The sequence below is a fragment of the Vespula pensylvanica genome, chromosome 1 (assembly GCF_014466175.1).
Source record: "Vespula pensylvanica isolate Volc-1 chromosome 1, ASM1446617v1, whole genome shotgun sequence".
Taxonomy (NCBI): domain Eukaryota; kingdom Metazoa; phylum Arthropoda; class Insecta; order Hymenoptera; family Vespidae; genus Vespula; species Vespula pensylvanica.
Genome location: NC_057685.1, coordinates 7494797 through 7509789, shown reverse-complemented (window position 1 = coordinate 7509789; position 14993 = coordinate 7494797). Strand labels below are relative to the sequence as shown.

The following is a 14993-nucleotide window of genomic DNA, read 5'->3' as shown; positions in this document are numbered from 1 at the left end:
CTGCGCGAACGCCGTCAAATGTATACCGACAAGTGGACAAATGATCGCGGCAGATTCACAGTGAGATTTAGCGAGTTTCGCGCTAGCACAGGAGGTAGTTAAGTGAAGCGAATTTAACGAATATATACCAAATTGAAGATACAGAATCGTCGTGCGATCTGTTTGAATAGAGAAACTGCACAAATGGTGCGTCCACTGCAGATAACATATGCCAGACTGTTGAGATCTTGCGGAAAGGTCTCCTAAGGGGAGCGCCTTTGACAAGTGGTTCTACGTAAGACGGCTAGATATTTAAAACTTTCAAAATGGCAGAAAATCAAGGGAATTCCTCGAATCAAACAAACTCAGGTATTCTTATTCTAACTATGAGAATTTGGTATGAGTATCCATGAGGATACGTTGATCCTAACCTAAGCGTTGTTGTTAGTGATACGAATTCTAGTGATTCTATATGTATACTACTTTCACATTGTTATGATTCTGTCATAATTTTGTTTGCGTAATTAAAGTCTAATTGTATGATATATTTCAGGTTCTAGCAGATCATTTAATTTTCAACGTTTGGATTTTAGATCAAATAATGACATTCAAAATGAAATGTCAGGTATGTATTTTATGTAGTTCATATCTATTATTTTTTAATATATTTTGTGTAACTACATTGATATTTTGAACTATCAGAAAAAAGAAGACAGTTGAAGTTAAGTTTTCAAACACAAGGTAGTAATTTGTCATTTGCCAATTCAACCAATTCTTCTTTGACAAATTCTACTGGAGCCTCTGCACGACCACCAGTGTAAGTAATAAGAAATTCTACCAATGATTTGGTTTTACTTATAAAGTTTAAGAGCATTGATATTCGAATATATACAATTACAGATCATCTCGTCTACCTTTGCCTCTACCTAAGTTGCCAGTTAGACCACGTACAATGGTATTGCAGCAAGATTTTCTTCCCGATAAAGCAAGGTAATGGAATACAGTTTTATGGAGTTTATTTACAACTGTTAATATTGGGAAATTAGTAACAACATATGCATATGAAACATTACAGAGATAAGTTACGAATGTGTCAATCTATGCAAAGTACTGGAAAATTGCAATTAAATCCAGATGTGGTATATGATTTCACAAGTGAGGACCTTCAAGATTTAGGGGAAATAGGGAGAGGAGGATTTGGAACTGTAAATAAAATGATACATAGGATAAGCAATACTGTTATGGCTGTGAAGGTATGTAAGCATTGTCGATTCGAAAATGTAATTTATATTTACACATATATTGATATTTCTACAGTATTTCGAGATCTTACTTGTATATTTCATAATTTTGATTAGAGAATACGTTCAACAGTGGATGAAAGAGAACAGAAACAATTATTGATGGATTTGGAGGTTGTAATGAAATCCAACGAATGCCCTTGCATTGTGCAGTTTTATGGAGCTTTATTTAAAGAGGTTTGTTTTGGTAACAGTTAGTAGTCATGTTCATTTTAATATTATTAACTATGCTATCATATTATGATTAATGTAGGGAGATTGTTGGATTTGTATGGAGTTGATGGACACCTCTTTAGACAAATTTTATAAATTCATCTATGAGAGATTGAATGAGAGGATACCTGAGTGTATTTTAGGAAAAATTACAGTAGCCACTGTAAAAGCGCTGAATTACCTCAAAGAAAAATTGAAAATAATTCATAGAGATGTAAAACCTAGCAATATTTTACTTGATCGCCGTGGCAATATAAAACTTTGCGATTTTGGTATATCAGGACAACTAGTAGACTCTATCGCACGAACTAGAGACGCTGGTTGCAGACCGTATATGGCGGTAAGCGTATATTTTATGAATCGTTATTTTTTTAACTATTTTTATTTTTACGGACATAATTTTTCAGCCGGAAAGGATAGACCCTCAGCGAGCAAGGGGTTACGATGTAAGAAGTGACGTGTGGTCATTGGGTATTACTTTAATGGAGGTTGCTACCGGTTACTTTCCTTATCCAAAATGGAACTCCGTTTTCGAACAACTCTATCAGGTAGTACAGGGTGATCCACCCCGTTTGTCTCCCAACGAAAACGGAAATCATTTTACAATGGATTTTGTAAACTTTGTGAATACATGGTGTGTGTTTCATATCAAATTTTTCGTGCGATAAAGAGATATTATCGTGTATATTTATCGTGTATTTGGTTCTCAGTCTGATCAAGGAAGAAACTCAACGACCGAAATATAACAAGTTGTTGGAACATGCATTCATTAGGAAGGCGGAAGAAGCTACAATCGATGTCGCGGCGTACATCAGCGGCGTTTTGGACAATATGGCTAACAACGGAGTAACACCATTTACCACCAATCAGCCTTAAAGCGAAGAGGCGAAAATATGCATCCCCTGGAGCATTGGGTTTTCTTTCTTTTTTATTGTCATTTGGACTCCCACTCTGATTTCTTGTATAGAGCGGGTCACTGCACTCGAATCTAGTGTAGTTAGTAAAATTCATCGATGACGATATTTATTGGCGCCACTATCTTGCTTAGAGCTATACCGTGTCGCAAAGAGTATTCTTATGCATAGCGAGTAGGGGTGTTTTGACAATTGACTTGCCATTCTATCAGTAAGTAACCTATCGAATGGAAGACTTAAATTTTAAACTTTTTAACATCGTGTCACGAAAGTGTATCACTACGTGAGCATGTTTCTATTCTTCTCTCCGGAACTTCCACCCTTAGCGAAAGGTCACAGAATGCCTTGCCTGTGTTCCGAAAGAAATTCTCCTTCGTCCTGGCAAAGCCGTGGTTCTCGCTCGATCCCATTGCGGATCGTATGTGTATATACATATAAATATATTGATAGATATAACCGTGTGTATATACATATAATTGTATCTCGCCTAACGTTTCATTTCCACGATTTTTGTAAGGAGCGTAACGAGCTCAACGGAGAATAATATAAAAGTTAAATTCGTCAAAGAGGTACTGAAGAAGGTGCCTACTCCACCCAATTGATGGTGGTTTTCTTAGAACAGGTTTAAGTATTAAACTTTAAATGCGGTGGTAGGAGTGATGTAATGCAAAAGAAATAAATCATTGACACTCGCAGTAGAATGATGTTTTTTTTCTATATAATTTACTATACACTATATTACTATATTACTATATAATCTATCTGCGGATGTAACCCGTATGGTGATAATTTGTACCTTTATGGTTATCTTCCCGATAAAAATAATCCATTATTCGCAAAAGAAAGGCTGCGGGTTCAGCTGTGAATCTTGACCCTTGTCTATATCCTTGCAAACTAAACTGAATCCAAATTTGGTTAAATAATTCGCAAATTTAATAACGATAATCTTGTGATCTTTGTTTGACTCCATTTTATTTTTATTTCTTCCGTTTTTCATTAAATTTTTACTTCTTCCTTCTTTACATTAATTTTAATCAAATTTAAAATAAATAAATGATAGTCTTAAATAATACCTCAACTAATATTTCTTGATGTTGCAATATTGTCAAGTTTACGCATAACTTTTGTTTTTTATTTGTGACATATGTTCACGTGCTAAAATTGCAATTTGTTTCGTTGTAATCCGCTGTTGTATCAACTACGGCAAAGAAAAGCACAAATAAGAATCGATAGAACTTTCTTGCGCGCAGATGTAGTACACCTGTCACGGTGGTACCGTTTTCACAGGTAAGAAGATGGCGGTAGAACGGTGGCAGTGATGGTCAATGGTGCAGGTGCCGCTGATCAAAACGGTCTTTAGTTCGAATTCAACCGATACTATTCGATTCTTCTGTTTCTTATAAAATTTAAACGTTCATCTTTTTTTTTATATCTATATTTATGAATAATCGATGAGCGATGGTCGATCGAGTATCAAAGGTGAGCTGTAAAGAGTGCAATTTCGTTTTTGATTCTGGGCATTGGATACGCAACAAAATCGACGTTTCTTTATTATAATTCACAGTTTTGATACCCATTGATCTAACTTTGAAAAAAAAAAGATTTATCTGTTTGTGTACGATTTTCAACGAAGTTAAAGAAGATAATAATCTTCAACGTAATCAGCTAGATATCAGAATCTCGGTGAGTAAGCTGATAATTTTCTATTGCATTATATTATTAAAAATCTTGTTACTATAAACCGTCTCATTTTTTAGTTAGTACAATTAACCAATTATAATAACTAGAATTTTGTGGGATACATATATATATATATATATATATATATATATATATATATATGTTGTTTACTGTACTTCGTCGTTTCACTAAATAGAAAGAAATGAAACTTGTTAAAATGAAACTTAACTTTTTTATTATTATTCGATGCTTTATAAAAGTTTTTTAACGAGTTTTTAGTATGGCTTTGGATATCAGGAAATAGGCATCATTGATAGTTCTTAAAAAAAACGTAGAAATAAGCAGTAATGTCAGATAGACTTGTAGTTAGTAGAAAATCAACTGGAAGAAAATCGGTGAAGCAATTTTATATATTTATTCAGTCATTGATATAATCATTACGCTGACTATTACTGGCTGCTGATGTTACTGTTACTACTGCTTTTGTCATTGCTGCTGGCCGCTAGTGGTCGTCGTGAAAGAATCAATTCTCGTGAATATTTTATGTGAGCGCCTCCGCCCTCCCGGAAACTATCCTCGTTTAGTGTCTATAACCGTAACTACTCGGTATTATCTTTTCTTTTAAATCGTCCATTGAAATACGTCCACATCATTGCTTTTGCAATGACCTATAACTATTTTCTGGGAGAACAGTTATCAAGTCGATCGACTCTCTCTCTGTTTCAAGGAGACTTCGATTCCTTTTGTTTCTTTCTCACTTAAAGAAAGCTCAAAGAAGGTTTGAATTCGCCAAAAATAAAAATCAAATAAGACATTTCCTTCATTGAAAAGTTCAACCAATGCTTATTAATAATTTGAAACGTATCGAGAAAATTCTTGGCAATATTTCTAATAAAATAATTTATGTGATCCATAAAAACGAATTCCATTTGAAGCGTTTCTAAAAAAGATACAAAGCTTGTGATTCTCTTTATTAGAAAAAGAAAAGAATTTAATCCTACGTGATCGCATAAAAATGAATGATGCAATTCGTCCTCTCTTTCTTTCTTTCTCTCTTTCTCTCTGGAACATGCTCGCATTAGCGTCACGAACGAATGAATTAATGAGTGCGCCGAACCGCTCTCTTCGGGGTGGTCCCTCCTTACAAGAAAAGCTTTGCGATCGTGAATAGAACTATCGCACACACCTACACATATCCTATATATACATATAACGCGCTAGATTGTAAGGGGGTACGTAAATATACGTAACGCGCGGTAGCGATGAGGGACTGCGATGATGTGTTGTTCGTTGGTGGTGGGTAACAGCCAGAACGGAAGGTGTTAGTGAGTCACAACCTGACGCTACTCGACAGGAGGTGGTAGAGAAAGAGTAAGAGGAGGAGGAAAAAGAATTTATAGTAGTGGTGTTTAGTGATGGTAGTGGTATAAGTAGAAATGGAGGGTGGCAGGTGTTCGGTACCGTCGGTGCTGGTACTGACGATGGCTACTGCTGCTGCTGGCCCTCTGCTACCACACAGAGTTGCCCACACCTGGGGAAAATGGCAGGGGGACGGATGTTCCCAGGAGATTATTGATCGTAGCGCGAAGATACTTCTACAATACTTCGACGTTGCGGACAGACCTTCACAGAGGTACCTTTACCTGATAGGCTTTTTTTCTTTCTTCTCCCTCTCTCTCTCTTTCTCTTTTTTAGTTAATTAGTACCTTGATAGAGCAATGATAAGCCACGATACTTATTACGATTATTTTGAAATTTTTGATTAATTTCTTTCGTTGGAAAGAAGAAATTATAAATTCCAATGTAAATTGATACATTGAAATTGATCAGTCTTGGCCTTGGTATCTTAATATATTATAATTGAAAAAAAGATCTCGAATAAAAAGGTTTGGAATTAAGTGAAAATTTAATTCTATACATTTTCGTGTAAATCTATGATTATGGATTTATTGTTATCTTAACTTTCTGATAACGTTCACACCATTACTCTGTTTATATCTTCTTCTTCAATAAATCGCAAAACACGCGAACATTGGTTAGATGACGTGCAATTGAAAAACTAGAGAATAGAGGTCACGGTTGTAGTAGCTTTTTTGCAGTCTCATAATATTAGTTATCTTTCTCATGATTCTGAAGTAAACTCAGTTTAATAATTTTATTCAATAATTTTATTATAGATGAACATGAACGAACTTAGAACATGTTAATGGAAAATTTGATAACATTTTTCTGTCTATTCATCATCCCAGAATGAACTACGATAAAAAATAAATTACATTTTATTATACCTTTAAACTCAATATCTGAGAAACTTGAATATATCTAAGAAATACAACCTCTTCAACTTTTTTGATTATTGCATATCACTTGCATCCAATAAAACCTTAATTCTACCTTTTGCTTTGGAAATTTCATTCTTTTGTTCTACGAAGTCTGTCATTTTTGATAGAAAAAAATGTAAAAAACGTAGTGTATTTCTTTGATTGTAAACGAAAAAAATGGTGCGTGTCAAGGGATGATCGGCCATCCCTCTTTCCATCAGGATAACGCCCAGTAGAAGCAGAGTGAAGTGCGCTCGCGCACATCATCCTCTCTCTCTCTCTCTCTCTCTGCGCCAGTGTCAATCTCACGACCGCTGTTGAAGAGGAAGGGGAAGGGGAGGAAGACGACCAATGATGTGAGAGAGAGTCACGAAAGAATCTCCGCGCCATTCTCGTCCCACTCGAATGGCCGCGGCTCTTTTTCTCCACCCCGTTTCTGCCCTTCTTCCATTCTCTCTCTCTCTCTCTTTCTCATACACACACACTCACTTAGTCATTTTCTCCCTCTCTTTTTTCTCTGCGGACTAGCCACCCGGTCGCTGCCTCCTCAATTCGATCAATGGAGCGTACCTGTACCAAGCTGGCCAAGTGAACGCCACACCCCCAAACTTCTTCTTCTCGACTTAACTTGCCCATCCATCGTTGTCATTTCCTTGGTTCTGTTAAAATAGCTATTATTTTAATAATATCGTTCATTTCTTGTGGCTTCATCCGATCAACTAATTTCTGAAAAGATAATCCCAATAAATCAGAATCACGCATTATGTTCCTTTCTTATTTTTCTAACTTATCTCTATATAAAAGGTATTCTCTAGTATTGATATAAGTAATAAATTTGTCTTATTCTACGAAAATGTATTTACAAAATAACTATATTAATGATTTGACTGCAAATTTCAGTGTTTCTTAATCGAAGGATTACTATAAAAGTTCGTCATAGGAATACGGGAAAGTGAAAACCAATATAATTATAGTCTCGTTCAGGTGTAGCTAGATTCTTGAAACTCATATGCCCTTGAACCGGAAGTAGGAGGAATAAGATAATAAAAAAAAAAAGGAAATGTACTTTCACAAATCAATAAGCACGTGCCATCTTGCACGTAAAAGATAATGACTAGGTACTGGTAACAGAGTCACGATATTAGTACTTTTTCGTTTTAAGATATATAGGTATAATATTTTTTCTATAAAAAATTAAAGCATTAAAAGAAAACAATATTTAAATACCAATTTTTCTTTTATTTTTAAGAACGAATTTTTAATGTATTTCTACTGTATTTTTAAGACGACATTTTATATAGATTCCGTGATGTATATAGTACTGTTGAAGACTCGACGCGATGAAACATTAATAGTAATAATGAATCTATCTCACATTTCTTTACAACATTCGTTTCAATATCTGTCGAATTTTCTATATTCATAGTCAATAATTACTGTCCAATCATACTTGTGAAATCGTTGAGGTAAAGAAGGCCAAAGTCACTACTCAACAAAATCCGATATTTTTAACATCGATAATATAAAAGTTACGGTCAGTTCTGATCAGAGATCGGACATTCGGGACTATATCGTTCAGGTTTTTCTGCGCACGAACGGAAGGTTGAAGAAAATTGGAGCTCGTGCGCCGTGACGGTAGTACAAGGGTAAGCTCCCTTGGACGAGCCCGTGTGTTTGGGGTGGTGAGTTCATGAGAGGGAGAAAGAGGGTCGAGTCTATACTCCCAGCGGCGCATGTATGGTCCACCTGCGAAAGGGAGTCTAGCACCTGTCGCCGCACGCGCACAGAGTCGACCTGCTCGCCTTATGCCCTGTTCTGTCAGCTCTACCAACGGCGCTGCTGCTGGTAGTGGGGGCTGAGGGTGCAGAGGGGATTGCTTGCTTGAGCTCCCTCGACTACCCGAGCTACCAGTCGAAATCGAGGGATCATGCGGATCAACGCAACGAGTTGTCTCGGTTTCTTTTCTCTTTTGTCTCTAGTATCTCGTGAATACATTCATCGATTTTGTCACTATCGTCGACCTATCTAAATTCGTTTTATCGACATCACTTTATAAAATCAATTTTTTGTTCAAAAGTAAACTTTTCGAAAATCGTACGATCGATTCGATCAATCCGAAAGATATCTTTTGCGAAAGCTACGATAAAGCATCCCCGATATCACCAATATTCAATTTGTCATTCAATAGTTTCAGTGCGAGGTTTTTCTCTTCGATGTTTTTTTGAGTATCTTCGTAAAATAGCATCAACGTTCGTACTTTCTGTGTATTTGTTCTTTGTAGTGTATCTTGACGATCAGTGCGAGTTTTAAAGAGGGGGTAAGTCGAACTACGTAAAATCGGGAAGTCCTCGTGTTTCGATGACGTATGCATGATCGAATCATGTATAAGGGATAATTTAAAGTTAACTTAAATATAAGAAAAATATTTACGTTTTGTGTCTTGATAAAATCGTTGCAAAAACTTTTGAATACAAATTTTCTAAGGAATGAAAATCAACGAAGCAAAACGTTGAACGATAAATTCTTAATGTCAGGACTTTCGTTCTTTTAGTAGATATATATGCATATTTGTATATGTATATGTAACGTATATGTATTCAGAAGGCGCTTATCGCGCAGTTCACGCTTGGGTGATGAGAGATGGTGAGAATGAGGATAGAGTTGGCCGAGGTTGAGATACCGATGGATGACGGTTCATCCTCACCATCGAAGAACATGGAGGTCGATGAGTACGGAGTAGAGGCAGAGCTGACGAGTCTTTCGTGGCTGCAATCGTTAGACATCACGAGTGCGTCCAGTTTGCCAACGCCACCATGTTCGCCATCGCCTCCACCGTTGGTACGAAAACCCCCGAAGAAGATGTCACCTTTGCTCAAGGCTGAATTAGGTAATTAACGTTGCATTGGTCTACACGAAAGGATAAAACACGTAATTCAACGAATCTTGATATTTTCATCATTTTTTTTTTTTTTTATCTCGGTGACATACTTTTGCGACAATTTATTCAATTGGATATAGAATATTGTGCCTATTGTCTAATGATGGAATTCTCCCACTGCTTTATTAAATAAAAATTATCACTTTGTATTTATTCTCATTAGATCTTGCGGAAAACGCCGATAAATATCGAACGGATCCAGACGCAAAGCCGCCATTCTCCTATGCTACGATCATATGCCTCGCGATGCGCGCGAACAATAATAAGGTGTCCCTGTCGAACATATATGCATGGATTCGCGAGAATTTTTTGTACTACAAATATGCTGATCCAGCTTGGCAGGTAATAATATTAACTCTTATAAGATCTTAGAATTCATTGGTAAGCTTGATTTTCTTCTGTTTTCATCCTTAGAACTCGATTCGGCATAATCTATCGTTAAACAAATGCTTCGTCAAGTTGCCACGTTCGAAGGATGAGCCAGGCAAGGGTGGCTTTTGGAAACTGGACTTGGAACGTATGGAAGAGGGTAAAAGAACGAGACGACGTGCTTCGACAACTCAACGTAATCGAGGATCGAGAAGACAACACAACACAACAAATTCAACGACGACCACGACAACGACGTCGACATCGATGACGTTGTCTTCTGCTTCAGTAACGAGCAATCATTCGTTGCAAAACAGTTGTGTACCACCTACCACCTGTCTTTCCGCCCTTTACGAGACACCACCGAGCAGCGTTTCACCTCCGATACCAGACACACTTTCGGAAGTACCCGAATCAACGCAAGTTAATCTCACCGAAGATGATCTCACGGGTCTACTGATCGCCACAGCAGGTTGGGATGAGAACCAGCTGGATCTCTTGGATTCTCTTTTGGATACTCTTTAAACATTTTTCTATCGCTTGTTTCTTTTCAAAGAACTTAGAAATAAGTCGATTAAAAATCATCCGTGATAAACTATTACTTTCTTGGAGATTTTACATTTCTTCTAATTGATCTTTTTTAAATTTTACTTACTCGAGTAAAAAGCAATGGCGATTTTTTGCTCTAAACGATTTTAATTCACGTATTATCAGTAATTGATCGACTCATAAGGGAACTTTAATACTGTCCATTATAAATATATTGATGTCGTGTGAAAAAAATCAAATAAATGTTGAACTTGTATCGAAGCGATGGGAGAATGAACTAGCGATGAATACTTCTGTATTATTTGATATTTCCTCACGTTTGAAGCATGAAATTATAGAATTAGATAACGTTAATTATATACGAAAATGATGAAATATTTTCGTTGCGTTCCGACGATATTAACGGAAGAATTCGTTCTATGTTCATATTTAATTCAACGAACGAACAAAGCGGCTGTAAATAATGAGATATTTATCCATTGTTCAAAACTCGAAAGTAGTATTTCGATTTTGAATTAACTCGATAGCAGTTGGTGAAGTACGAGTCATAAGTATAGAGGGTGTCTCATTCAATTCATTCATTTAATAATTTTTCCATAAAAAGATAAATCAACCTCTTCGTCGGAGAATTTTGCATATTGCTCTTTTAAGAAGAAAAAAGAAAAAAAAAAACAAGAAAAAAGAACAAAAAAAAAAGTAAAAAAGATTTTAATTGATGTAATTAAATGAGACACGCCATATATACGATCTTTGTTTCGAATCATCAACATATTATGAGAGCGTTTTGTATTTTGTACGCTCGGATAGATAAGTTTGTTCGTTATATAATTGCACTATAATCATTAGTTATATTTATTCTTACAACGAACGATAGTGATTAATAATTATGACTAATACGCGTGAAAATAAAGGGGTCATACCTTTTTGTGACGCAGCGATTCACGCATCGTGCCTTCGGCTAATTAGCGAATGCTCTTTTATAATCATGGTTGAGCAACGTTTGCCTTTTTGTAAAACAATAACGCGACAATCCGAAGAATTCGAGTTTCGGATTGATCGAATAGCTCGAGAGATATCGTCTTTATCTTCTTGAATATGATACTGAAAAGAAAAAAAAAGTAATAATAAGAATAATAATTATAATAATCTTTCAATCGCGAAATCGATGTTGAAAGTAGTATAATTTGTGCAAAATACATTCCTAACGATGGGTTCCGTATAAAACTATTATTCGTGTTAGTAAAAATGATAGAGTGCAGCACCCTCTTTAAATATACGATGCCACAATATGGCAATGAACATTACGAAAAAATCGATTGCATTACGCGAACGTGGAAAAAGTATACGTATAATTATACTTTCGATTTTACGCTGTCTCTCTTCCTTTTTACGTTTTACATTTTAATTCTAAACTTAGAGTGGATGATAATTCTCGAATCGATTTTAAACGCGTTCGATAGCATAACTTCATATATGATTATTATTCTACGTACAAACGTAATACTACTTTTTTATTTGCCCATGACTTTATCTCCGTTATAAAAGACTTTATTTTAATTTATTTAATATTATTAGAATGAAAATGATATCGATCTCTTTTATTAATACGTTAATATGCCATTTAGCATGATCGTAGGTTTTCTTCTTTTTCTTTTTTTTTAAATATGCTACATTAGTTTCGAGTATAAAAAGGAAAGATATTTTGCTACACTCTCAGGAAACGATGAATTTTTTTTCTTGATAGTACATAAATAAGGGGATGTCATTTATAAAATAAAAAAAATATATATAAATTTGAGATCCTACAACTAGCGGACCAGATATAGAACTTGCATTAAACGATACGTTTCTTGTAAAATAGGTTTCACCATTAATCCTTTTTGCGTGGAGTGCACAATTGTAATTTGCAATGGTAAAACAATTTTAAGAGTAATACGAAGTTCCATATCGAAGAGTCTATTGTAACACTATGATTCGTGCCTTGTCTTAGTCCGTCCAAAGTAAGGATTAAACAATTATCTTAATAATTGTGAACGAAATAACGAACTATAGTTCACTCTTTCAAAATATCGTCAGCGAACGTAACAACGTAACAGTATAACAATACGTTCTCAAAAATATCGACGTCTGTGTCAGCCTATTATTTATAGTATTACGTTATAATTTGTATTATATGTACGTTAGATGTGCGACTTGTCGAAGGACAATTGTGAAAACGCGCCTCGAGAATCGGATGTCCGTGGATTTTGACGATGAAAAAAGAAAGAAACAGAATGAATTTCTACGGATTGTTTGCCGCCATTTTAAAAGACACTTTGAAAATATGATTTTCAGTGGTTTTGAATCTAGACGTGTATAATATATATTATATTTTTAGTGGAGTATAGTAATTTATTAGTAGAACTACAAACGATGTTCCGTAGAGATCGTAGTCTTTACATAAAGTATTATTGTGTGAATTGGCGCCACTTTTGAAACTGATAAAACTAATTCTTGTATAATTCTGCGTGTAGTAATCTATAAATATTATTACGCTAAACCGTTTCATTCTTTGTACATTTTGTTAGTATTCACAAAGTAGCTTTTCTCACCGATTCTCGACTGTGTAGTTTTAGAATCGATTAAGATGATTACAAAAAAGATTGATAAGGATGATTTATTTATTGGCGATGATTTTTCTTAACGATCGATGCGGATAACTTTTCATGGATTTGCATGTGCCTTCGAAGAAACTGCAGTTATTCACTTCGGCTAAATATTGAGAATAATTAAACATATTGTATAGACGCCGGGTGCTGAGTGTGGTTGTCTCCATCATTTATATTGATAATATATTAAATCTGTAATATTGCGAAATATACTTTAGAAAATATACATTTAATAATTACTCCTTTAGTTGACCATATTTCTCGTTGAAAAAGAAACATATAAGTACTCGTTCTTATCATTATTTTTTTTTTTTTTAATACCTTGAATCTTTAAATATCTGTAGATGATATATTCTTTGGGTACAAGTTTGCATAGAGAATACGATCAAATGGATATTGAATGATGATAATAGTTTTTTCGATGTTTACTTTTCTGTATGTATGGATGATGATTTAGTATACATCGCAATGTCATATCAGCATATTGGATTACATGAATAGCAGTAGACAAATTTTTTTAAATATTTTTATCATATAGATTATATAAAAGAAGGATTATAATCTCTTTGTGAAATATTTTAACAAATCCAGCTTTCTAAGAGCTCGTTCATATAACACGTTAAAAAAACCGAATCGGTTTTTTTTCCCTATTCAATTATTTTACTGTTTTATACAATGACACATATTATATATAAATCACGAATTCGCCAATTTTTGACACTCGGTTTTGGTCAATAGAAACCGTATATATCGTAATGATAACATTCAGACAACTCGATTGTTTTATCGGTAGGTGTAACGTTGATCCTGGCTAGTACTTTTTCAAGTAAACAAAGGAAAAGTAAACATAAGAAAATTGCAAAAAGAGGGTGGGTATACGGTGAAAAAATGAATTGTGTGAACATTATAATTATTGATATGGTCAAAATGTATCATGTAAACTTACAATGAGTTTCTCTGGTTAGTAAAAGTGGTTTTTCTTCATTAGATCCAGTTATATATTAAGATTGTTGTGTTTCTGGCATTCCTATAGACGCAGTTTTCTTAAACTCATTATCCCCTCTTTTTTCAGAAATTCTGAAGTCTATTCACCAACTTTCGCTCGTAGCGTATGCGACTACATCAGGTATGGACAAAATATGAACTAAAAGTGCAATAGGGAAACACTGTCTCCATTATGCACCTACTGTACCGATCTATAAGTTTGTGTTAGTTATAGCTTTCTCAAGCATATCTTAACAATGAAGTTAGTGTATGACAGAAATTTTTATATGCAGTAAAAGTTGTAGTACACAGCATTTCTTATATTTTTCATTATCACTTTCGTTGTGAATTAATTTTCTTTTGTATTCTGAACTTGTTAAATAGTAAATGAATTTTTAAGTTCCTCCATTTATTCCATTATATCAAAGACGAAAGTTATCAATCGGCATGAGTTCAAAGGATCAAATCTTGATTAAAAATAATCAATCAATTGCACAATCGATACTATGATAATTCAGGTAATATAATAATATGTATTATTATTAAAGGATACATATCGTTGATTATTTCTTTTTATTTTATAATATTATTTGTTTGTTAATGCAGACTCAGAAAATAAGGCAATCAGAAAGGAGATTTATTTTTAAAGATATTATTATTAACATATATGGAAGTTTCACATGCATCTTGCAAAAAACAGAAAAGAGAAAAAGAAAGAAAAAAAGATATAATAATGAATATATTAAATAATAAAATAATCTATCTATATTTCCATTGATATATAAGAAATGGACAATAAGGAAAAATGGAAAAAATCATTATAGAACATAATAAATTTTGATTGAATATAAATGCAGCCATTAGCTCGACAGTACTTGCGTTATTTACATTTATCATATATCGCAAGTAATATCGATTTCCAGGTCTCACCACTTGGAGGTTGCTGCATACGGAGACCCGCGGGCTATGACTCTACTACTAATGCCAAATATTTAAAAATCAATTATATAGAATATTTTAAAATCAATTATAATATATGATTTAAATATATGATTTAAACGACGAATAAGAGAAGTTACGATCGCAAGAAAGAAATA

The 14993-nt window shown here is 34.4% G+C and overlaps 2 protein-coding genes and 2 long non-coding RNA genes across 6 annotated transcripts; 2 read left to right on the top strand and 2 right to left on the bottom strand.

The window, feature by feature from the left end:
• The first annotated feature begins 4 nt into the window (after nt 1–4).
• Nucleotides 5–3108, top strand: LOC122636118 (dual specificity mitogen-activated protein kinase kinase 4). Its single transcript, XM_043827045.1, has 9 exons — nt 5–348; nt 533–604; nt 682–796; nt 880–969; nt 1055–1232; nt 1338–1457; nt 1534–1833; nt 1901–2127; nt 2204–3108. Exons 1-9 carry the CDS (start codon nt 306–308, stop codon nt 2367–2369), a joined length of 1311 nt encoding a protein of 436 aa, XP_043682980.1. The 5' UTR covers nt 5–305; the 3' UTR covers nt 2370–3108.
• Nucleotides 2409–3779, bottom strand: LOC122636156. The gene is made up of 2 exons (XR_006328879.1): nt 3684–3779; nt 2409–3605 (listed from the first exon to the last, which is right to left on the bottom strand). It is a non-coding gene; the product is annotated as an uncharacterized LOC122636156 (long non-coding RNA).
• LOC122636127 (forkhead box protein J1-A-like) lies at nt 3747–13145 on the top strand. 3 transcript variants are annotated; one of them, XM_043827057.1, is made up of 4 exons: nt 3747–4090; nt 9010–9295; nt 9510–9688; nt 9761–13145. In XM_043827057.1, the coding sequence occupies exons 2-4, from the start codon at nt 9049–9051 to the stop codon at nt 10238–10240; spliced, it is 906 nt and encodes a 301-aa protein (XP_043682992.1). In that variant the 5' UTR covers nt 3747–4090; nt 9010–9048; the 3' UTR covers nt 10241–13145. The 3 variants fall into 3 exon arrangements, with proteins under 3 accessions (XP_043682992.1, XP_043683012.1, XP_043683002.1); XM_043827077.1 differs by lacking the exon at nt 3747–4090 and adding an exon at nt 4413–5720; XM_043827067.1 differs by lacking the exon at nt 3747–4090 and adding an exon at nt 8567–8725.
• On the bottom strand, nt 6691–14931 carry LOC122636151. The gene is made up of 3 exons (XR_006328876.1): nt 13859–14931; nt 11185–11365; nt 6691–7067 (listed from the first exon to the last, which is right to left on the bottom strand). It is a non-coding gene; the product is annotated as an uncharacterized LOC122636151 (long non-coding RNA).
• Nucleotides 14932–14993: the final 62 nt, after the last annotated feature.